The sequence below is a fragment of the Xenopus tropicalis genome, chromosome 3, assembly GCF_000004195.4.
Source record: "Xenopus tropicalis strain Nigerian chromosome 3, UCB_Xtro_10.0, whole genome shotgun sequence".
In the NCBI taxonomy this organism is placed as follows: domain Eukaryota; kingdom Metazoa; phylum Chordata; class Amphibia; order Anura; family Pipidae; genus Xenopus; species Xenopus tropicalis.
Genome location: NC_030679.2, coordinates 150,586,565 through 150,612,957, shown reverse-complemented (window position 1 = coordinate 150,612,957; position 26,393 = coordinate 150,586,565). Strand labels below are relative to the sequence as shown.

The window sequence follows — 26,393 nt, the reverse complement described above, 5'->3', positions numbered from 1 at the left end:
CAGTGAATTTCCACATTTCTCCATTGGGGAATTGTTTCACAAAACTTCAGTGAAAATTTGCTGCTGATAAACATTTCACCAAAAAGTTACTTTTGTTTGGATGGGGGTGCAAAAATGTCTTTCAATCATTTTTTTGTCATTTTCTGTAGAAAAGAAATTGCTGTTCATAACAAACTTATCCATAGGCTCCAGGGAGCTCCCTGTGAGTGTCTGTGTTATACACGGCCCAGGAGATAGTTACAGAATGGCTGTTATGTTCCTTTCCAAAGGTATAAAAACCCCATCTCTGTAATGCCAAATGGCTTCCCTTATCCATGCAGTATAGAGTTATGGCTGCTCTTTGCTGAATGGCACTGCTCACCCTACAGGATTCTTTCCTTTCCCATTTGCAGTTCCCAACAAGCCCCAAAGGCAACTTCCCATTACAGGAGAAATGTATCACTCACTGCTGTTTCTTACTGGTTTCTCTGCTCCCTCAAATGGGCAGGTGTGAGATTTCCCATTTCTACTAAACTTCCCATGATAATCTGGGTCACTGAAAGGACTAAACTCCACAGGAGATTTTGATCAGATTTTGTGGGTCAGGTTTTATCTGATCTTGTCATGCAACACCAGCAACAACACAAGATTTTGTAGAAGCCTACAAAATCTGATCTCTATAGGCTGTAATGTAATGTCAGATGGTGGGTTTTGTGGGACCTTTAGTTCTACCTCAGAAAAAGCACAAATGTTGGACTCTACCTGCATTACAGTATATCTTCTAACTTCTCTGTTGTACGGTTCCAGGCAATGCATAAGGTGAATCAGACATCAGGTATATCTTTCCTTCTCTTGGGATTTCAGAACTCTCAGATAATCAATGAGTTTCTCTTTGTTCTGTTTCTCTGGATTTATATTGTGACATTATTTGGGAATCTTCTTATAATTATATTGGTAATAACAGTCTCAGCCCTGAGATCTCCCATGTACGCCCTTCTCTCCCAGCTGTCTCTGGCTGATGTTTTGCTCAGTACCAGTATTACTCCAAATTTCTTGTGGTTATTACTGAATGGAGGGGGCACAATATCTGCTACTGGTTGTATCACACAGTTTTACTTCTATGGTGTTTCAACAGGTTCAGAATTTTATCTCCTTACAGCCATGGCCTATGACCGATATCTGGCCATCTGCTCCCCACTTCATTATGCCTCCATTATGGGTTTCAGGCTTTGCCTCTTTATGAGTCTTTGTTCTTGGGGCTTAGCCCTTATATTGGCTTTGATTGCAAATCTTCTAACATTTAATTTGCAGTTCTGTGGCCCATTTGTTATAGATCATTATTTCTGTGATTTTGCCCCTCTTATTAAACTCTCCTGCACAGATTATAAAGCTGTGGAACTAACAGTTATTATTTTTGACATACCTTTTATGCTTCTTCCTTTTTGCTTCATCATTTACACTTATGTTTCCATTGGCCTTGCCATTCTCAGGATCTCCTCTACTGAAGGAAGACACAAAGCCTTCTCCACTTGCAGCTCCCATTTAATAGTTGTGTGCACGTACTATGGGACTCTGATAATAGTTTATATGGTACCATCCAAGGGCCATAACTTCAATATAAAGAAAATGCTGTCCCTTCTATACACAGTTGGAACCCCATGTTTCAATCCCATAGTATACAGCCTGAGAAACAATGAGATTAAAGTTGCTCTATGGAAGTGTATGTCAAATCAAATTTCTTTTTTATACTCAATTTAAGAAAAAACAGAAAAAGAAGATTAAAGTTGCTCTGTTAAAATGTGTATTTAAACTGTTATTGACAATTTTTCTTCCTTTGGCCACAGAGATCAAAAAGCACTATTGTTTGGGCAAATGCATTTACTCTTTCGTTGGGATTCCCAATCATGAATATTATCATTAGTCATATTAGTCATGTATATGTATTTCTCCTACCTAACGAGCTTGTGTAGAAGTAACACATCTCCCCCTGCACTGATTGAGCTGCCAGGGAGTTGCCAATCATTGTTGTATTTATAAAATGTCACGATAATGCTTGAACCAAATTTTTTGAGTTTAAAATATTGATTGAAAAAATATGAGCTAAAACATTCATTTCCACGAATCCTCTGTATTTTTACAAAAAAGAAATTGCTCCAGCAGCCATTTTAAGGAGCATTGGCTCTTTTTCTTGCAAAATAATAATGTGTTTATGTTTCACTTAAAACTGGGTGAAATAGAAAACAATATTGGGATTAACTTCTCATTGAAACTGGGTGAAATAGAAAACAATATTGGGATTAGCTTCTCATTGAAACTGGGTGAAATAGAAAACAATATTGGGATTAACTTCTCATTGAAACTGGGTGAAATAGAAAACAATATTGGGATTAACTTCTCATTGAAACTGGGTGAAATAGAAAACAATATTGGGATTAACTTCTCATTGAAACTGGGTGAAATAGAAAACAATATTGGGATTAATTTCTCATTGAAACTGGGAGAAATAGAAAACAATATTGGGAATAATTTCTCATTGAAACTGGGTGAAATAGAAAACAATATTGGGATTAACTTCTCATTGAAACTGGGTGAAATAGAAAACAATATTGGGATTAGCTTCTCATTGAAACTGGGTGAAATAGAAAACAATATTGGGATTAACTTCTCATTGAAACTGGGTGAAATAGTAAACAATATTGGGATTAGCTTCTCATTGAAACTGGGTGAAATAGAAAACAATATTGGGATTAACTTCTCATTGAAACTGGGTGAAATAGAAAACAATATTGGGATTAATTTCTCATTTAAACTGGGAGAAATAGAAAACAATATTGGGAATAATTTATCATTGAAACTGGGTGAAATAGTAAACAATATTGGGATTAACTTCTCCTTGAAACTGGGTGAAACAGAAAACAATATTGGGATTAACTTCTCCTTGAAACTGGGTGAAACAGAAAACAATATTGGGATTAATTTCTCATTGAAATTGGGTGAAATAGAAAACAATATTGTGATTAACTTCTCATTGAAACTGGGAGAAATAGAAAACAATATTGGGATTAACTTCTCATTGAAACTGGATGAAATAGAAAACAATATTGGGATTAACTTCTCATTGAAACTGGGTGAAATAGAAAACAATATTGGGATTAACTTCTCATTGAAACTGGGAGAAATAGAAACCAATATTGGGAATAACTTCTCATTGAAACTGGAAGAAATAGAAAACAATATTGGGATTAACTTCTCATTGAAACTGGGAGAAATAGAAAACAATATTGGGATTAACTTCTCATTTAAACTGGGAGAAATAGAAAACAATATTGGGATTAACTTCTCATTGAAACTGTGAGAAATAGAAAATAATATTGGGATTCATTTCTCATTGAAACTGGGTGAAACAGAAAACAATATTGGGATTAATTTCTCATTGAAACTGGGTGAAATAGAAAACAATATTGGGATTAACTTCTCATTTAAACTGGGAGAAATAGAAACCAATATTGGGAATAACTTCTCATTGAAACTGGGTGAAACAGAAAACAATATTGGGATTAACTTCTCATTGAAACTGGGTGAAACAGAAAACATTATTGGGATTAACTTCTCATTGAAACTGGGAGAAATAGAAAATAATATTGGGATTAACTTCTCATTGAAACTGGGTGAAACAGAAAACAATATTGGGATTAACTTCTCATTGAAACTGGGAGAAATAGAAAACAATATTGGGATTAACGTCTCATTGAAACTGGGTGAATCAGAAAACAATATTGGGATTAACGTCTCATTGAAACTGGGTGAAAAAGAAAACAATATTGGGATTAACTTCTCATTGAAACTGGGTGAAACAGAAAACAATGAGGGGATCAACTTCTGCTTAAGAATGTATCAAGGCCAGGCTGTCACTGACTATTCTAAATCTCTATTTTAAACTTTCATAGGACTCAATGGTACTCGCCATATCAAACCTGCCAATTTTGTTTTTTACAAAAAAAAGTTAATTAAAAATAAATAAATCACAAATTATGGGAGTTATTTTTGAAAAACTCATATTTTGGGGAAAATTTCCAAAAAGACCTTTTTTTTTTTTAACAGAAATAATATCAGAAAAATTGAGTCCTGGCTAAAACCCATTCGTAAATCTCAAAAATATCTAGAAGTAAATTAAAATCAACTTTTTTTCAACGTTGCTTAGTAAATGTGGCGGTGTGTGTTGTTGTACTGACACGATTCTTTGGGATTCTTCTCCAATAAATGTCCAACCGACAGATGTAGAGTTGTTTAAACATGGCCTCCCTCAATCATGTATCTTGCAAGGCTTAGCAAGCAGCTTATTGGTTGTTTCAGGAAACTGCAGATATCACCAAGCTTGTTTTGTGTAGATTATTATACTTATGATATGTCATGTTCTGACCAAAATGTAATAGCTGAAGCACATTAACTATCCTTTCATACAAGTATTACAAGGAACATGGGGCCTGATTCACTCAAGTGTGATAAATTAAATGCGTTAAATAAGTCGCGATAATTAGCGCACGATTCACCATACTATTATCGCGTGTGATAAGTCGATATTTTCGCATGCAGTATTTCTCGCGCTAGTTTTACCGCATGCGTTAATTTCTGCGCTGAAAAGAATATGATCGCATGATTCACTATAACTTTGGCGCGCTAAATATCGCATTCGGCTATGCGAAAATTAACTCCTACCACAGGCAGGCGAAAAATTATAGAAAAGTACAGTAAATTAGTTTTTGGCAATAAAATATGGACTTACAGTGTTATTTATTCAGTCTGTGTCTTTTTATTCAATTTCACTAAAGTCTTGGCATGTATGGAATTTTCCTACTAATATACAGTACAATAGTGGTAAAAATTTAGTCGCCATAATATACAGTACTATAGCGGTAAATATTTAGTCGCCATAATATGCAGTACTATATAGCGGTAAATATTTAGTCGCCATAATATGCAGTACTATATAGCGGTAAATATTTAGTCGCCATAATATGCAGTACTATATAGCGGTAAATATTTAGTCGCACAAAATACATTACTAGGTATATAGGCTATTTGTCAAGACTTTGTAATCTCGCGACTTGCGGCCATTTTGTGGTGATTTTGGAATCTCGTGACATGTGCGACTTGCGGCCATTTTGTGTCATTGAGCCTGCTGTCACCACACTGAGAGCATCATGCCTGGGGTTTCCGAGCTGCTAATGGAGGAGAGGCATTATATAATTGAGTTCCTCCTGCGCTCAGGGTATGACAGGCTGCCGCTGGGGCCAATAGGGGTCCATGAACGCAAGAGGGCTATCCTGCGCAACCTAATAGCTGGGTTGCGCAGGGGCCTCAACATCGAAATGGACCTCCGCCTGCTCTTATTTAATACGGTTTTACACAATACGTTTCTTAAAAGATTTAGCAAGTAATTTGAACTTGAAATGTATATTCTCTCTCTCTCTCTCTCTCTCTCTATATATATATATATATATATGTATATATGCATGTTTTTTTAAAAATACACAATAAAGTTGACAATAAAGAGGGAATTTTAAATATGTTGTGGCATTTTGAAAAACAAATACATATACACACACACACATATATATATATATACAGCCAGAATGCTCAGGACCAAGGGTATTCAGGATAAGGGGTATTTCCGGTATTTTTTATGCTGCCGATTGTCGCATGCATAATGTCCCGCCAATTAGCGCATGCGATAAATAGCGTGCATGCGAAAAATACCGCGCACGCTATTTATCGCGTCAAAAATATCGCATGAAATACCGCGCGTAAAATAGCGCAAGTATGCTTATAGTGAATCATGCGAAAAGACGCGAAAATTAAGACGCAATAAATTTTTTACAGCACGCTATAAATAGCGCACGTTTTATCGCACTTTAGTGAATCGGGCCCATGGTGTAAAACACTGAGTTTATTCTCTGCCCTCAGAAGTGCATCTTGGGGTAAATAAATAAATAATTTCTGCCCTATAGGGTAACAATTCAAGCACAATAATAGTCCTCTTAGAAAACTTTATTTTATCATTTACACTGCATTGTGTGAGGGGCAAAGCTTATACTCTGGCCTTACCCTTAGAAGTAAATTTGCCTGGGTGTTACATGACTGTTGGTTTATACATGTCTTCAGTTGCAACTACTGTACAAAGAAGTCCATGTTTTGCTAGTACAATATTATTAATATAATATATTTATAATAATATAATTAATATTATATAATAAGTAACATGTTAGAAGTTGTTTTATTTTAAAAAAACACAATTTCAGAAAAGAAAAGTGATATATTTATATATAATGGTCCTACCGCCCCTTAACTGCCCCTTCCCCAATCCCAACTGGACCAGCCTTACTTTTGTTGGGATGGGGGGGGCAAAAATGTCTTTCAATCATTTTTTTGTCATTTTCTGTAGAAATATATTGTTGTTCATAACAAACGTCTCCTTATCCTCCAGGGACCTTCCAATTAGTCTCTGTGTTATACACGGCCCAGGGGATAGTTACAGAATGGCTGTTATGTTCCTTTCCAAAGGTATAAAAACCCCATCTCTGTAATGCCAAATGGCTTCCCTTATCCATGCAGTATAGAGTTATGGCTGCTCTTTGCTGAATGGCACTGCTCACCCTACAGGATTCTTTCCTTTCCCATTTGCAGTTCCCAACAAGCCCCAAAGGCAACTTCCCATTACAGGAGAAATGTATCACTCACTGCTGTTTCTTACTGGTTTCTCTGCTCCCTCAAATGGGCAGGTGTGAGATTTCCCATTTCTACTAAACTTCCCATGATAATCTGGGTCACTGAAAGGACTAAACTCTACAGGAGTTTTTAATCAGATTTTGTGGGTCAGATTTTATCTGATCTTGTCATGCAACAGCACAAGATTTTTTAGGACCCTACAAAATCCGATCTCTATAGGCTGTAATGTAATGTTGGATGGTGGGTTTTGTTCCAGCACCTACATCCATCAGTCAATGTTTTTCAACCAGAAAAAAAAGTCTTTCAGACAGACAGACAGCTGTTTTGGGTTGGATGGCAACTCTTTCATGTAGTTTTTCATATTTTTCTATTAACTCCATTATATTTTGACTCATGCGACTACATCTGACCATCCTACAAATTCTCCCATGGAGTTTAGCCCAAAGGCTCAGGATCAGCTGCATCTCAGTTCCAGTACAAATGTGCCCATATGTGATATAATGCTAACACATTACTTACTCTAATAGATTTCCACATAGGAACCAATCAGAAAAGTCTACATCTACTTACAATTAAACATGGTATTTTCTTAATAAAAAAATTGGACATTTTACATAAATAAGTAAAACTTATTGGCTTACGCCTTGTGCATCTTTGTATTTAAAGTCTCTGTTCTGTAGGGAAACTCACAATGGAGTCACTTTCTCACATAATGGAAACCACAAATCTTCATTCAGCCAGGCTAACGAGACATTTATGCAAAATGTACTTCTATCATTTCTTTTGACATTATTACTGTAACTTGAAACAGGGTTCTAGTTTGGTATTAAAACTGTTATCTGGTTGCTTGGGACACACTTACCCTAACAACCAGGCAGTGACTTGAATAAAAACAATGGAAAATAATGAGTTGAGGCGCTGATTCCTGGTTGTGGAGGAGAGTGATGCCCGGCTACCAGACAGCATTTCATGTTTCAGGCTGGGGAGAGAGTCCCTGTTTAATCATAAAAAGGTATTTTGAGATGAACCTTTTTAACACCAGCATCAAATGAGCAGAGTGGGAAATGCTGGGACCTTTAGTTCTACATCAGAAAAAGCACAAATGTTGGACTCTATCTGCATTACAGTATATCTTCTAACTTCTCTGTTGTACGGTTCCAGGCAATGCATAAGGTGAATCAGACATCAGGTATATCTTTCCTTCTCTTGGGATTTCAGAACTCTCAGATAATCAATGAGTTTCTCTTTGTTCCGTTTCTCTGGATTTATATTTTGACATTATTTGGGAATCTTCTTATAATTATATTGGTAATAACAGTCTCAGCCCTGAGATCTCCCATGTACGCCCTTCTCTCCCAGCTGTCTCTGGTTGATGTTTTGCTCAGTACCAGTATTACTCCAAATTTCTTGCATTTACTACTGAATGGAGGGGACACAATATCTGCTACTGGTTGTATCACACAGTTTTACTTCTATGGTGTTTCAGCAGCTTCAGAATTTAATCTCCTCACAGCCATGGCCTATGACCGATATCTGGCCATCTGCTCCCCACTTCATTATGTCTCCATTATGGATTCCAGGCTTTGCCTCTATATGAGCCTTTGTTCTTGGGGCTTAGCCCTTATATTGGCTTTGATTGCAAATCTTCTAACATTTAATTTGCAGTTCTGTGGCCCATTTGTTATAGATCATTATTTCTGTGATTTTGCCCCTATTGTTAAACTTTCCTGCACAGATTATAAAGCTGTGGAACTAACAGTTATTATTTTTGACATACCTTTTATGCTTCTTCCTTTTTGCTTCATTATTTACACTTATGTTTCCATTGGCCTTGCCATTCTCAGGATCTCCTCTACTGAAGGAAGACACAAAGCCTTCTCCACTTGCAGCTCCCATTTAATAGTTGTGTGCATGTACTATGGGACTGTGATAACAGTTTATATGGTACCATCCAAGGGCCATAATTTCAATATTAAGAAAATACTGTCCCTTCTATACACAGTTGGAACCCCATGTTTCAATCCCATAGTATACAGCCTGAGAAACAATGACATTAAAGTTGCTCTACGGAAGTATATGTAAAATCAAATTTCTTTTTTATACTCAATTTAAGCAACAGAAAAAGAAGATTAAAGTTGCTCTGTTAAAATGTGTATTTAAACTGTTTATGACAATTTTCCTTCCTTTGGCCACAGAGATCAAAAAGCACTATTGTTTGGGCAAATGTATTTACTTTTTCGTTGGGATTCCCAATCATGAATATTATCATTTGTCATATTAGTCACGTATATGTATTTCTCCTACCTAACGACCTTGTGTAGAAGTAACATTTCTCCCCCTGCACTGATTGAGCTGCCAGGGAGTTGCTGAAAGTTGTAGTTCTATAGCAGACATGTTGGCCAATGCTCATGGTCCTTGCATTGTATCTACTAACTATAATATTCCAGTTGATTTGGGAAATGATTGAATTTTAGAATATGTGTTTTTATAGTAGTAAAACAATAATCATTGTATTCATTTTTTTACTGTATTTGTCTTTTAAATTTTCCAGCTCTGAGATTTCCCTTGTATGCACTTCTAACATATAGAACTATTTGAAATAGACAGCAGTGCGGAGGAAAATTCTTCTCAAAAGCCATTTTTTAAATATGGGTACTGAGCCAAGGGCTTCCCAGGTCAGTACCCATGTTTGAATGAAGGCATTTAAGTAGATTTTCCTCTGCAGTGCTGTCTGTTGCCAATATTTCTAGATGAGCAGGTTGGATATGGCCATTGTAGACATGCACTTTGTGTGATGACTTGGGGGCTGATTTACTGAAATTCATTTTTTTCTGGTATTGAAAGTTGTCTCGACATGGTCTAAATTCAAATTAGACCCAATCATTGTTGTATTTATAAAATGTCACGATAATGCTTGAACCAAATTTTTTGAGTTGAAAATATTGATCGAAAAAATTTGAGTTAAAACATTCATTTCCACGAATCCTCTGTATTTTTACGAAACAGAAATTGCTCCAGCAGCCATTTTAAGGAGCAGTGGCTCTTTTTCTAGCAAAATAATAATGTGTTTACGTTTCACTTAAAACTGGGTGAAATAGAAAACAATATTGGGATTAACTTCTCATTGAAACTGGGTGAAACAGAAAACAATAAGGGGATTAATTTCTCATTGAAACTGGGTGAAATAGAAAACAATATTGGGATTAATTTCTCATTGAAACTGGGTGAAAAAGAAAACAATATTGGGATTAACTTCTCATTGAAACTGGGTGAAATAGAAAACAATGAGGGGATTAACTTCTCATTGAAACTGGGTGAAATAGAAAACAATATTGAGATTAATTTCTCATTGAAACTGGGTGAAACAGAAAACAATATTGGGATTAATTTCTCATTGAAACTGGGTGAAATAGAAAACAATATTGGGATTAACTTCTCATTGAAACTGTGTGAAACAGAAAACAATATTGGGAATAACTTCTCATTGAAACTGGGTGAAATAGAAAACAATATTGGGAATAACTTCTCATTGAAACTGTGTGAAACAGAAAACAATATTGGGATTAACTTCTGATTGAAACTGGGTGAAATAGAAAACAATAGTTAAAACATTCATTTCCATGATTCCTCTGTATTTTTACAAAACAGAAATTGCTTCAGCAGCCATTTTAAGGAGCATTGGCTCTTTTTCTTGCAAAATAATAATGTGTTTATGTTTCACTTAAAACTGGGTGAAATAGAAAACAATATTGGGATTAACTTCTCATTGAAACTGGGTGAAACAGAAAACAATAAGGGGATTAATTTCTCATTGAAACTGGGTGAAATAGAAAACAATATTGGGATTAATTTCTCATTGAAACTGGGTGAAAAAGAAAACAATATTGGGATTAACTTCTCATTGAAACTGGGTGAAATAGAAAACAATATTGGGATTAACTTCTCATTGAAACTGTGTGAAACAGAAAACAATATTGGGAATAACTTCTGATTGAAACTGGGTGAAATAGAAAACACTATTGGGATTAACTTCTCATTGAAACTGGGTGAAATAGAAAACAATATTGGGAATAACTTCTCATTGAAACTGGGTGAAATAGAAAACAATATTGGGATTAACTTCTCATTGAAACTGGGAGAAATAGAAAACAATATTGGTATTAACTTTTCATTGAAACTGGGAGAAATAGAAAACAATATTGGTATTAACTTCTCATTGAAACTGGGAGAAATAGAAAACAATAGTTAAAACATTCATTTCCATGATTCCTCTGTATTTTTACAAAACAGAAATTGCTCCAGCAGCCATTTTAAGGAGCATTGGCTCTTTTTCTTGCAAAATAATAATGTGTTTATGTTTCACTTAAAACTGGGTGAAATAGAAAACAATATTGGGTTTAAGTTCTCATTGAAACTGGGTGAAATAGAAAACAATATTGGGATTAAATTCTCATTGAAACTGGGTGAAATAGAAAACATTATTGGGATTAACTTCTCATTGAAACTGTGTGAAACAGAAAACAATAGTTAAAACATTCATTTCCATGATTCCTCTGTATTTCTACGAAACAGAAATTGCTCCAGCAGCCATTTTAAGGAGCATTGGCTCTTTTTCTTGCAAAATAATAATGTGTTTATGTTTCACTTAAAACTGGGTGAAATAGAAAACAATATTGGGATTAACTTCTCATTGAAACTGGGTGAAATAGAAAACAATATTGGGATTAACATCTCATTTAAACTGGGTAAAATAGAAAAAAATATTGGGAATAACTTCTCATTGAAACTGGGTGAAATAGAAAACAATATTGGGATTAACTTCTCATTGAAACTGGGAGAAATAAAAAACAATATTGGGAATAACTTCTCATTGAAACTGGGAGAAATAGAAAACAATGTTGGGATTAACTTCTCATTGAATTTGGGTGAAATAGAAAACAATATTGGGATTAACTTCTGATTGAAACTGGGTGAAATAGAAAACAATATTGGGATTAACTTCTCATTGAAACTGGGTGAAATAGAAAACAATGTTGGGATTAACTTCTCATTGAATTTGGGTGAAATAGAAAACAATATTGGGATTAACTTCTGATTGAAACTGGGTGAAATAGAAAACAATATTGGGATTAACTTCTGATTGAAACTGGGAGAAATAGAAAACAATATTGGGATTAACTTCTGATTGAAACTGGGTGAAATAGAAAACAATATTGGGAATAACTTCTCATTGAAACTGTGTGAAACAGAAAACAACATTGGGATTAACTTCTTATTGAAACTGGGAGAAATAGAAAATAATATTGGGATTAACTTCTCATTAAAACTTGGAGAAATAGAAAGCAATATTGGGAATAACTTCTCATTGAAACTGGGAGAAATAGAAAACAATGAGGGGATTAACTTCTCATTGAAACTGGGAGAAATAGAAAACAATGAGGGGATTAACTTCTCATTGAAACTGTGTGAAACAGAAAACAATATTGGGATTAACTTCTCATTGAAATTTGATGAAATAGAAAACAATATTGGGATTAATTTCTCATTGAAATTTGATGAAATAGAAAACAATATTGGGATTAACTTCTCATTGAAACTTGATAAAATAGAAAACAATATTGGGATTAACTTCTCATTGAAACTTGATGAAATAAAAAACAATATTGGGGTTAGCTTCTCATTGAAACTGGGAGAAATAGAAAACAATATTGGGATTAAATTCTCCTTGAAACTGGGAGAAATAGAGAACAATATTGGGATTAACTTCTCATTTAAACTGGGTGAAATAGAAAACAATATTGGGAATAACTTCTCATTGAAACTGGACGAAATAGAAAACAATATTGGGATTAACTTCTCATTGAAACTGGGTGAAATAGAAAACAATATTGGGATTAGCTTCTCATTGAAACTGGGAGAAATAGAAAACAATAGTTAAAACATTCATTTCCATGATTCCTCTGTATTTTTACAAAACAGAAATTGCTTCAGCAGCCATTTTAAGGAGCATTGGCTCTTTTTCTTGCAAAATAATAATGTGTTTATGTTTCACTTAAAACTGGGTGAAATAGAAAACAATATTGGGATTAACGTCTCATTGAAACTGGGTGAAACAGAAAACAACATTGGGATTAATTTCTCATTGAAACTGTGTGAAATAGAAAACATTATTGGGATTAACTTCTCATTGAAACTGTGTGAAACAGAAAACAATAGTTAAAACATTCATTTCCATGATTCCTCTGTATTTCTACGAAACAGAAATTGCTCCAGCAGCCATTTTAAGGAGCATTGGCTCTTTTTCTTGCAAAATAATAATATGTTTATGTTTCACTTAAAACTGGGTGAAATAGAAAACAATATTGGGATTAACTTCTCATTGAAACTGGGTGAAATAGAAAACAATATTGGGATTAACTTCTCATTGAAACTGGGAGAAATAGAAAACAATATTGGGATTAACTTCTCATTGAAACTGGGAGAAATAGAAAACAATATTGGGATTAACTTTTCATTTAAACTGGGTGAAATAGAAAAAAATATTGGGAATAACTTCTCATTTAAACTGGGTGAAATAGAAAACAATGTTGGGATTAACTTCTCATTGAATTTGGGTGAAATAGAAAACAATATTGGGATTAACTGCTGATTGAAACTGGGAGAAATAGAAAACAATATTGGGATTAACTTCTCATTGAAACTGTGTGAAACAGAAAACAACATTGGGATTAACTTCTTATTGAAACTGGGAGAAATAGAAAATAATATTGGGATTAACTTCTCATTGAAACTTGGAGAAATAGAAAGCAATATTGGGAATAACTTCTCATTGAAACTGGGAGAAATAGAAAACAATGAGGGGATTAACTTCTCATTGAAACTGGGAGAAATAGAAAACAATGAGGGGATTAACTTCTCATTGAAACCTTGTGAAACAGAAAACAATATTGGGATTAACTTCTCATTGAAACTTGATGAAATAGAAAACAATATTGGGATTAACTTCTCATTGAAATTTGATGAAATAGAAAACAATATTGGGATTAACTTCTCATTGAAACTGGGTGAAATAAAAAACAATATTGGGGTTAGCTTCTCATTGAAACTGGGAGAAATAGAAAACAATATTGGGATTAACTTCTCATTTAAACTGGGTGAAATAGAAAACAATATTGGGAATAACTTCTCATTGAAACTGGACGAAATAGAAAACAATATTGGGATTAACTTCTCATTGAAACTGGGTGAAATAGAAAACAATATTGGGATTAACTTCTCATTGAAACTGGACGAAATAGAAAACAATATTGGGATTAGCTTCTCATTGAAACTGGGAGAAATAGAAAACAATAGTTAAAACATTCATTTCCATGATTCCTCTGTATTTTTACAAAACAGAAATTGCTTCAGCAGCCATTTTAAGGAGCATTGGCTCTTTTTCTTGCAAAATAATAATGTGTTTATGTTTCACTTAAAACTGGGTGAAATAGAAAACAATATTGGGATTAACGTCTCATTGAAACTGGGTGAAATAGAGAACAATATTGGGATTAATTTCTCATTGAAACTGTGTGAAATAGAAAACAATATTGGGATTAACTTCTTATTGAAACTGGGTGAAACAGAAAACAATGAGGGGATCAACTTCTGCTTGAGAATGTATCAAGGCCAGGCTGTCACTGCCTATTATAAATCTCTATTTTAAACTTTCATAGAACTCAATGGTACTCGCCATATCAAACCTGCCAATTTTTTTTTTTACAAAAAAAAGTTAATTAAAAATAAATAAATCACAAATTATGGGAGTTATTTTTGAAAAACTCATATTTTGGGGAAAATTTCCAAAAAGACCTTTTTTTTTTAACAGAAATATTATCAGAAAAATTGAGTCCTGGCAAAAACCCATTCGTAAATCTCAAAAATATCTAGAAGTAAATTAAAATCAACTTTTTTTCAATGTTGCTTAGTAAATGTGGCGGTGTGTGTTGTTGTACTGACACGATTCTTTGGGATTCTTCTCCAATAACTGTCCAACCGACAGATGTAGAGTTGTTTAAACATGGCCTCCCACAATCATGTATCTTGCAAGGCTTAGCAAGCAGCTTATTGGTTGTTTCAGGAAACTGCAGATATCACCAAGCTTGTTTTGTGTAGATTATTATACTTATGATATGTCATGTTCTGACCAAAATGTAATAGCTGAAGCACATTAAATATCCTTTCATACAAGTATTACAAGGAACATGGGGCCTGATTCACTCAAGTGCGATAAATTAAATGCGTTAAATAAGTCGCGATAATTAGTGCACGATTCACCATAGTATTATCGCGTGTGATAAGTCGATATTTTCGCATGCAGTATTTCTCGCGCTAGTTTTACCGCATGCGTTAATTTCTGCGCTGAAAAGAATATGATCGCATGATTCACTATAACTTTTGCGCGCTAAATATCGCATTCGGCTATGCGAAAATTAACTCCTACTACAGGCAGGCGAAAAATTATAGAAAAGTACAGTAAATGAGTTTTTGGCAATAAAATATGGACTTACAGTGTTATTTATTCAGTATCAAGTCTTGGCATGTATGGAATTTTCCTACTAATATACAGTACAATAGTGGTAAAAATTTAGTCGCCATAATATACAGTACTATAGCGGTAAATATTTAGTCGCCATAATATGCAGTACTATATAGCGGTAAATATTTAGTCGCCATAATATGCAGTACTATATAGCGGTAAATATTTAGTCGCCATAATATGCAGTACTATATAGCGGTAAATATTTAGTCGCCATAATATGCAGTACTATATAGCGGTAAATATTTAGTCGCCATAATATGCAGTACTATATAGCGGTAAATATTTAGTCGCCATAATATGCAGTACTATATAGCGGTAAATATTTAGTCGCACAAAATACATTACCAGGTATATATATTGGCGATTTGTCGAGACTTTGTAATCTCGCGACTTGCGGCCATTTTGTGGTGATTTTGGAATCTCGTGACATGTGCGACTTGCGGCCATTTTGTGTCATTCAGCCTGCTGTCACCACACTGAGAGCATCATGCCTGGGGTTTCCGAGCTGCTAATGGAGGAGAGGCATTATATAATTGAGTTCCTCCTGCGCTCAGGGTATGACAGGCTGCCGCTGGGGCCAATAGGGGTCCATGACCGCAAGAGGGCTATCCTGCGCAACCTAATAGCTGGGTTGCGCAGGGGCCTCAACATCGAAATGGACCTCCGCCTGCTCTAATTTAATACGGTTTTACACAATACGTTTCTTAAAAGATTTAGCAAGTAATTTGAACTTGAAATGTATATTCTCTCTCTCTCTCTCTCTATATATATATATATATGTATATATGCATGTTTTTTTAAAAATACACAATAAAGTTGACAATAAAGAGGGAATTTTAACCCTTTTAGTGCCATGGGACGTAGATTCTACGTCCTGGGTAGCAAAGGACCAAAGTGCCACAGGACGTAGAATCTACGTCCTACAGCACTATCAGGTTTACAAGCGCTGCGCTCGCTTTTAAAGCAGCGCAGCGCTTGTAAACCCTTCACAACCCCCTAGGCAACGAGCATAAGCGGTCATACTCACCGATCCGGTCCCACGATCGCGTCGCCAGCCAATGACAGCAGTGGACACGCAATGATGACGTGTCCACTGCTGTCCCTTTAAATAGCGCCGCCTACTGTCGGCTCCTCATTCCTGCTGCGCACTTCGGACCTGATGGAGCTCCCCTGCTGCCTTCCTGCTGCCTTCCTGCCAGATTGGTCGCCCCTGATCGCCTGCCTGCCTTGGGTAAGCTGAACTACAACTCTCTACCACTGTTTATTTTGCTTATTTCTATCTCAACTGTCTAAAATTTTTTTTTTTTTCAATTTTTTCTTCTATCTTTGTCATTATTACACTTTTGTACACATACACACTTATTTACAACTTTCCCAAGCACACACAGACACTTACACACACACTTACACTTACACTTTTTTTTTTTCTATCTTTCTTTTCTTTTCTTTCTTTCTTTGCTTTCTTTGGCAGTCTTTTTTTTTACTAAAACTTTATTTCTGATCTTGCTCTATAATTATCTGATTTATTTGGTTGCATTTTAGTGTTTTTTTGGCATTTTCATAATTGATTTCTGTTTTTTTATTATTGTATTGTATTGTAACTTTTTTTATTGCTATTGGGTGCTGAATTTGCAGTGACGTTGGTGGATCCAGGGCTCTGACCACCAATTTCATTGCAATTATTGTTCTTCTGTTGGTTTAGGTGGTTTTATTGGATTTTACTGATTTTATGGTGTTTTATCTTTGCATTGTTCTTTATTGTGTGTTTAGTGCCCCCAAAAAGGTTGCTTTTGCAGTGACATTGGTGGATCCAGGGCTCTGACCACCGATTTCATTGCAATTATTGTTCTTTGATTGCTTTTAGTGGTTTTATTCCATTTTAACTTCATTTGATTTCAGTTGTTCTAGAAAGGCTAAGATTGTTCTGGTAGGTGGAAAAACGCTTGCCGAAAATTCAGCCCTACGCCTGCTACTTGTGCCTGCACCCGAATGAATGGAATACGCTCGGGTGCAGGCACATGTAGCCGATATACGCATGAAAACGCGAGACTTTGCATTCTCACGCGTTTTCATGCGTATATCGGCTACATGTGCCTGCACCCGAGCGTATTCCATTCATTCGGGTGCAGGCAAAAAAAAAGGGGTGCATAGAGTGCAGCCCCAATATTATGGATTTTCTGGTTTGGCGGCCATGTACTTATGTGCAACCAGACATAGGTATCGTTTTATTCAGGGGAACTTGCAGATTGATGTTTAGTAAGTTTTTGGTAGTTGCCATGGAAATTTTGGAGAGAAATCTAGGTTTGTATCTGGTTTTTCCTTGATTTCTGACCAAAGCGCTGACTTCTGCAAGGGACTGCGGCCACAATTTTCCATGTAGAAAGAGAAGAGTGGTGTCTCTGAATAGCTGAAGGTGTGCACTTTTCGTAAATATATTGATTGTGGGGGTTATTTCACAGGTATGGGGGTGTTTAGACTAAATAACTGCAGGTAGAGCACATAGAGCACAGACCCCCCTTATGCATTGCCCCTGTTTTGGGGCATTTGGTGGCCACGTCTTTATGTGCACCCATACATATGGGGTATCGTTTTATTCAGGGGAACTTGCAGATTGATGGTTAGTAAGTTTTTGGTAGTTGCCATGGAGATTTTGGGGAGAAATCTAGGTTTGTATCTGGTTTTTCCTTGATTTCTGACCAAAGCGCTGACTTCTGCAAGGGACTGCGGCCACAATTTTTCATGTAGAAAGAGAAGAGTGGTGTCTCTGAATAGCTGAAGGTGTGCACTTTTTGTAAATATATAGTTTGCGGGGGTTATTTCACAGGTATGGGGGTGTTTAGACTATATAACTGCAGGTAGAGCACATAGAGCACAGCCCCCCCTTATGTATTGCCCCTGTTTGGGGGCATTTGGTGGCCACGTCTTTATGTGCACCCATACATATGGGGTATTGTTTTATTCAGGGGAACTTGCAGATTGATGTTTAGTAAGTTTTTGGTAGTTGCCATGGAGATTTTGGGGAGAAATCTAGGTTTTTTATCTGGTTTTTCCTTGATTTCTGACCAAAATCTAGGTTTGTATCTGGTTTTTCCTTGATTTCTGACCAAAGCGCTGACTTCTGCAAGGGACTGCAGCCACAATTTTCCATGTAGAAAGAGAAGAGTGGTGTCTCTGAATAGCTGAAGGTGTGCACTTTTCGTAAATATATAGATTTTGGGGGTTATTTCACAGGTAGGGGGGGTTAACACTGAAAAACTGCAGGTAGTGCACAGAGCGCAGCCCCCAAAATTTCAACTGAAATTTCCCTTATGCATTGCCCCTGTTTTGGGGCATTTGGTGGCCACGTCTTTATGTGCACCCATACATATGGGGTATCGTTTTATTCAGGGGAACTTGCAGATTGATTGTTAGTAAGATTTTGGTAGTTGCCATTGAGATTTTGGGGAGAAATCTAGGTTTGTATCTGGTTTTTCCTTGATTTCTGACCAAAGCGCTGACTTCTGCAAGGGACTGCGGCCACAATTTTCCATGTAGAAAGAGAAGAGTGGCGTCTCTGAATAGCTGAAGGTGTGCACTTTTTGTAAATATATAGATTGTGGGGGTTATCTCACAGGTAGGGGGGGTTAACAGTGAAAAACTGCAGGTAGTGCACATAGAGCGCAACCCCCAAAATTTCAACTGAAATTGCCCTTATGCATTGCCCCTGTTTTGGGGCATTTGGTGGCCACGTCTTTATGTGCACCCATACATATGGGGTATCATTTTATTCAGGGGAACTTGCAGATTGATGGTTAGTAAGATTTCGGTAGTTGCCATGGGGATTTTGGGGAGAAATCTAGGTTTGTATCTGGTTTTTCCTTGATTTCTGACCAAAGCGCTGACTTCTGCAAGGGACTGCGGCCACAATTTTCCATGTAGAAAGAGAAGAGTGGTGTCTCTGAATAGCTGAAGGTGTGCACTTTTCGTAAATATATAGATTGTGGGGGTTATCTCACAGGTAGGGGGGGTTAACACTGAAAAACTGCAGGTAGTGCACATAGAGCGCAGCCCCCAAAATTTCAACTGAAATTGCCCTTATGCATTGCCCCTGTTTGGAGGCATTTGGTGGCCACGTCTTTATGTGCACCCATACATATGGGGTATTGTTTTATTCAGGGGAACTTGCAGATTGATGTTTAGTAAGTTTTTGGTAGTTGCCATGGAGATTTTGGGGAGAAATCTAGGTTTGTATCTGTTTTTTTCCTTGATTTCTGACCAAAGCGCTGACTTCTGCAAGGGACTGCAGCCACAATTTTCCATGTAGAAAGAGAAGAGTGGTGTCTCTGAATAGCTGAAGGTGTGCACTTTTCAGAAATATATAGTTTGTGGGGGTTATTTCACAGGTAGGGGGGGTTAACACTGAAAAACTGCAGGTAGTGCACATAGAGCGCAGCCCCCAAATTTTTAGCTGTAATTGCCTTTATGCATTGCCCCTGCTTTGGAGTGTTTGGTGCCCATGTCTTTATGTGCACCCATACATATGGGGCATCATTTTATTCAGGAGAAGTTTGTCTTTCAAATTTGCCTTTGTTAGAAAATTTTTATGAGATTTTTTTTTGTCAAATCCACATTTGATCATGCGTCCAAGTTAACGTTTTAGAAAAAAAAAAAAGTCAAAAAAAGCTCCAAATTGCACAATGCACTGACAAAAAGTATTTGGCTTTTGAGAGAAAACTACATTGCACCTAGAAACCTGAAGGTCTGTAGTTTCTAAAGATACCGAACATGAGGGGATATTTTAGATTTACATATAAGTTATGCTGCATCAACTGTTACAAGCGCTTTTCCGCTTTGTTCTGGTGTGATATTGTACTAAGTATTGCTTTAGTTTGGGGGTTACTTCTGGACAGGAACTGTGGGGTACCACCACATATTTGGTATCGTTGGACTTGGGAGTATCAGGGCTTTTACAAACGACAAAAAAAAGTGTGTAAAATTAACTTTTCTATGGAAAAAAACCTCACAATATACAGAAATTTTTCATAATTTTTTTTTTTTTTACATATTTCACCCAAAATACACATCATATCTCCAGAAAAGTTATAAAATTTGATATGTATGTCGAAGCCCAATTAGTGACGAAAAAAACGATATATAATTTCCCTAGTTTCATGGAGGTTTTCCTACCAAAAAACATTGTTAAAGTGAATGAGTACAAAATGCTTAAAAAACGTCTGGCACTGGGGGGAAACGAAATAACGAATTCGGCTGGCACTTAAAGGGTTAAATATGTTGTGGCATTTTGAAAAACAAATACATATACACACACACATATATATATATATACAGCCAGAATGCTCAGGACCAAGGGTATTCCGGATAAGGGGTATTTCCGGTATTTTTTATGCTGCCGATTGTCGTGTGCATAATGTCCCGCCAATTAGCGCATGCGATAAATAGCGTGCATGCGAAAATTACCGCGCACGCTATTTATCGCGTCAAAAATATCGCATGAAATACCGCGCGTAAAATAGCGCAAGTATGCTTATAGTGAATCATGCGAAAAAACGCGAAAATTAAGACGCAATAAAATTTTTACCGCACGCTATAAATAGCGCACGTTTTATCGCACTTTAGTGAATCGGGCCCATGGTGTAAAACACTGAGTTTATTCTCTGCCCTCAGAAGTGCATCTTGGGGTAAATAAATAAATAATTTCTGCCCTATAGGGTAACAATTCAAGCACAATAATAGTCCTCTTAGAAAACTTTATTTTATCATTTACACTGCATTGTGTGAGGGGCAAAGCTTATACTCTGGCCTTACCCTTAGAAGTAAATTTGCCTCGGTTATACATCTCTTCAGTTGCAACTACTGTACAATAAAGTCCATGTTTTGCTAGTACAATATTATTAATATAATATATTTATATAATATAATTAATATTATATAATAAGTAACATGTTAGAAGTTGTTTTATTTAAAAAAAACACAATTTCAGAAAAGAAAAGTGATATATTTATATATAATGGTCCTACCGCCCCTTAACTGCCCCTTCCCCAATCCCAACTGGGCCAGCCTTACTTTTGTTGGGATGGGGGGGCAAAAATGTCTTTCAATCATTTTTTTGTCATTTTCTGTAGAAAGATATTGTTGTTCATAACAAACGTCTCCTTATCCTCCAGGGACCTTCCAATTAGTCTCTGTGTTATACACGGCCCAGGGGATAGTTACAGAATGGCTGTTATGTTCCTTTCCAAAGGTATAAAAACCCCATCTCTGTAATGCCAAATGGCTTCCCTTATCCATGCAGTATAGAGTTATGGCTGCTCTTTGCTGAATGGCACTGCTCACCCTACAGGATTCTTTCCTTTCCCATTTGCAGTTCCCAACAAGCCCCAAAGGCAACTTCCCATTACAGGAGAAATGTATCACTCACTGCTGTTTCTTACTGGTTTCTCTGCTCCCTCAAATGGGCAGGTGTGAGATTTCCCATTTCTACTAAACTTCCCATGATAATCTTGGTCACTGAAAGGACTAAACTCTACAGGAGATTTTAATCAGATTTTGTGGGTCAGATTTTATCTGATCTTGTCATGCAACAGCACAAGATTTTTTAGGACCCTACAAAATCCGATCTCTATAGGCTGTAATGTAATGTCGGATGGTGGGTTTTGTTCCTGCACCTACATCCATCAGTCAATGTTTTTCAACCAGAAAAAAAAGTCTTTCAGACAGACAGACAGCTGTTTTGGGTTGGATGGCAACTCTTTCATGTAGTTTTTCATATTTTTCTATTAACTCCATTATATTTTGACTCATGCGACTACATCTGACCATCCTACAAATTCTCCCATGGAGTTTAGCCCAAAGGCTCAGAATCAGCTGCATCTCAGTTCCAGTACAAATGTGCCCATATGTGATATAATGCTAACACATGACTTACTCTAATAGATTTCCACATAGGAACCAATAAGAAAAGTCTACAGCTACTTACAATTAAACATAGTATTTTCTTAATAAAAAAATTGGATATTTTACATAAATAAGTAAAACTTATTGGCTTAAGCCTTGTGCATCTTTGTATTTAAAGTCTCTGTTCTGTAGGGAAACTCACAAGGGAGTCACATAATGGAAGCCACAAACCTTCATTCAGCCAGGCTAACGAGACATTTATGCAAAATGTACTTCTATCATTTCTTTTGACAGTATTACTGTAACTTGAAACTGTCTTGTATTTTTGTTTTCTGTAGAACGTTTTTACTCTGCAGGGTTCTAGTTTGGTATTAAAACTGTTATCTGGTTGCTTGGGACACACTTACCCTAACAACCAGGCAGTGACTTGAATAAAAACAATGGAAAATAATGAGTTGAGGCGCTGATTCCTGGTTGTGGAGGAGAGTGATGCCCGGCTACCAGACAGCATTTCATGTTTCAGGCTGGGGAGAGAGTCCCTGTTTAATCATAAAAAGGTATTTTGAGATGAACCTTTTTAACACCAGCATCAAATGAGCAGAGTGGGAAATGCTGGGACCTTTAGTTCTACATCAGAAAAAGCACAAATGTTGGACTCTATCTGCATTACAGTATATCTTCTAACTTCTCTGTTGTACGGTTCCAGGCAATGCATAAGGTGAATCAGACATCAGGTATATCTTTCCTTCTCTTGGGATTTCAGAACTCTCAGATAATCAATGAGTTTCTCTTTGTTCCGTTTCTCTGGATTTATATTTTGACATTATTTGGGAATCTTCTTATAATTATATTGGTAATAACAGTCTCAGCCCTGAGATCTCCCATGTACGCCCTTCTCTCCCAGCTGTCTCTGGTTGATGTTTTGCTCAGTACCAGTATTACTCCAAATTTCTTGCATTTACTACTGAATGGAGGGGACACAATATCTGCTACTGGTTGTATCACACAGTTTTACTTCTATGGTGTTTCAGCAGCTTCAGAATTTAATCTCCTCACAGCCATGGCCTATGACCGATATCTGGCCATCTGCTCCCCACTTCATTATGTCTCCATTATGGATTCCAGGCTTTGCCTCTATATGAGCCTTTGTTCTTGGGGCTTAGCCCTTATATTGGCTTTGATTGCAAATCTTCTAACATTTAATTTGCAGTTCTGTGGCCCATTTGTTATAGATCATTATTTCTGTGATTTTGCCCCTATTGTTAAACTTTCCTGCACAGATTATAAAGCTGTGGAACTAACAGTTATTATTTTTGACATACCTTTTATGCTTCTTCCTTTTTGCTTCATTATTTACACTTATGTTTCCATTGGCCTTGCCATTCTCAGGATCTCCTCTACTGAAGGAAGACACAAAGCCTTCTCCACTTGCAGCTCCCATTTAATAGTTGTGTGCATGTACTGCGGGACTGTGATAACAGTTTATATGGTACCATCCAAGGGCCATAATTTCAATATTAAGAAAATACTGTCCCTTCTATACACAGTTGGAACCCCATGTTTCAATCCCATAGTATACAGCCTGAGAAACAATGACATTAAAGTTGCTCTACGGAAGTATATGTAAAATCAAATTTCTTTTTTATACTCAATTTAAGCAACAGAAAAAGAAGATTAAAGTTGCTCTGTTAAAATGTGTATTTAAACTGTTAATGACAATTTTCCTTCCTTTGGCCACAGAGATCAAAAAGCACTATTGTTTGGGCAAATGTATTAACTCTTTCGTTGGGATTCCCAATCATGAATATTATCATTTGTCATATTAGTCACGTATATGTATTTCTCCTACCTAACGAGCTTGTGTAGAAGTAACATTTCTCCCCCTGCACTGATTGAGCTGCCAGGGAGTTGCTGAAAGTTATAGTTCTATAGCAGACATGTTGGCCAATGCTCATGGTCCTTGCATTGTATCTACTAACTATAATATTCCAGTTGATTTGGGAAATGATTGAATTTTAGAATGTGTTTTTAGAGTAGTAAAACAATAATCATTGTATTCATTATTTTACTGTGTTTGCCTTTTGAACTTTGCAGCTCTGAGATATCCCTTGTATGCACTTCTAACATCTAAAACTATTTGAAATAGACAGCAGTGCGGAGGAAAATTCTTCTCAAAAGCCTTTTTTCAAACATGGGTACTGACCCAAGTGCTTCCCAGGTGAGTACCCATGTTTGAATGAAGGCATTTAAGTAGATTTTCCTCTGCAGTGCTGTCTGTTGCCAATATTTCTAGATGAGCAGGTTGGATATGGCCATGATAGACATGCACTTTGTGTGATGACTTGGGGGCTGATTTACTGAAATTCATTTTTTTCTGGTATTGAAAGTTGTCTCGACATGGTATGAATTCAAATTAGACCCAATCATTGTTGTATTTATAAAATGTCACGATAATGCTTGAACCAAATTTTTTGAGTTGAAAATATTGATTGAAAAAATTTGAGTTAAAACATTCATTTCCACGAATCCTCTGTATTTTTACGAAACAGAAATTGCTCCAGCAGCCATTTTAAGGAGCATTGGCTCTTTTTCTTGCAAAATAATAATGTGTTTACGTTTCACTTAAAACTGGGTGAAATAGAAAACAATATTGGGATTAACTTCTCATTGAAACTGGGAGAAATGGAAAATAATATTGGGATTAACTTCTCATTGAAATTGGGTGAAATAGAAAACAATATTGGGATTAACTTCTCATTGAAACTGGGTGAAATAGAAAACAATATTGGGATTAATTTCCCATTGAAACTGTGTGAAACAGAAAAAAAAACTGGGATTAATTTCTCATTGAAACTGGGTGAAATAGAAAACAATATTGGGATTAACTTCTCATTGAAACTGGGTGAAATAGAAAAAAATATTGGGAATAATTTCTCATTGAAACTGGGTGAAATAGAAAACAATATTGGGATTAACTTCTCATTGAAACTGGGTGAAACAGAAAACAATATTGGGATTAACTTCTCATTGAAACTGGGTGAAATAGAAAACAATATTGGGATTAACTTCTCATTGAAACTGGGTGAAACAGAAAACAATATTGGGATTAACTTCTCATTGAAACTGGGTGAAATAGAAAACAATATTGGGATTAATTTCTCATTGAAACTGGGTGAAATAGAAAACAATATTGGGATTAACTTCTCATTGAAACTGGGTGAAATAGAAAAAAATATTGGGAATAATTTCTCATTAAACCTGGGTGAAAAAGAAAACAATATTGGGATTAACGTCTCATTGAAACTGGGAAATATGGAAAATAATATTGGGATTAATTTCTCATTGAAACTGTGTGAAACAGAAAACAATATTGTGATTAACTTCTCATTGAAACTGTGTGAAACAGAAAACAATATTGGGATTAACTTCTCATTGAAACTGGGTGAAATAGAAAACAATATTGGGATTAACGTCTCATTGAAACTGTGTGAAACAGAAAACAATATTTGGATTAACTTCTCATTGAAACTGGGAAAATTAGAAAATAAAATTGGGATTAACTTCTCATTGAAACTGGGTTAAATAAAAACAATATTGGGATTAACTTCTCATTGAAACTGGGTGAAATAGACAACAATATTGGGATTAACTTCTCATTGAAACTGTGTGAAACAGAAAAAAATACTGGGATTAATTTCTCATTGAAACTGGGTGAAATAGAAAACAATATTGGGATTAACATCTCATTGAAACTGGGTGAAATAGAAACAATATTGGGATTAACTTCTCATTGAAACTGGGTGAAATAAAAAACAATATTGGTTATAATTTCTCATTGAAACTGGGTGAAATAGAAAACAATATTGGGTTTAACATCTCATTGAAACTGGGTGAAATAGAAAACAATATAGGGAATAATTTCTCATTGAAACTGTGTGAAATAGAAAACAATATTGTGATTAACTTCTCATTGAAACTGCGTGAAATAGAAAACAATATTGGGATTAACTTCTCTTTGAAACTGGGTTAAACAGAAAACAATATTGGTATTAACTTCTCATTGAAACTGGGTGAAATAGAAAACAATATTGGGATTAACTTCTCATTGAAACTGGGATAAATAGAAAACAATATTGGGAATAACTTCTCATTGAAACTGGGAGAAATAGAAAACAATATTGGGATTAACATCTCATTGAAACTGGGAGAAATA

The 26,393-nt window shown here is 35.9% G+C and overlaps 1 protein-coding gene across 1 annotated transcript in view; it reads left to right on the top strand.

Annotated features, from left to right (window-relative positions):
- The window catches only part of LOC116409647 (olfactory receptor 10A7-like), a 33,900-nt gene extending 25,062 nt beyond the window's left edge, over window positions 1–8,838 (top strand). Inside the window, exons 2-3 of the mRNA XM_031898375.1 lie at window positions 985–1,699; window positions 8,819–8,838. Of these exons, the coding sequence (XP_031754235.1) occupies window positions 985–1,699; window positions 8,819–8,838 (735 nt within the window). The remainder of the gene's footprint in view (window positions 1–984; window positions 1,700–8,818) is intronic.
- Window positions 8,839–26,393: the final 17,555 nt, after the last annotated feature.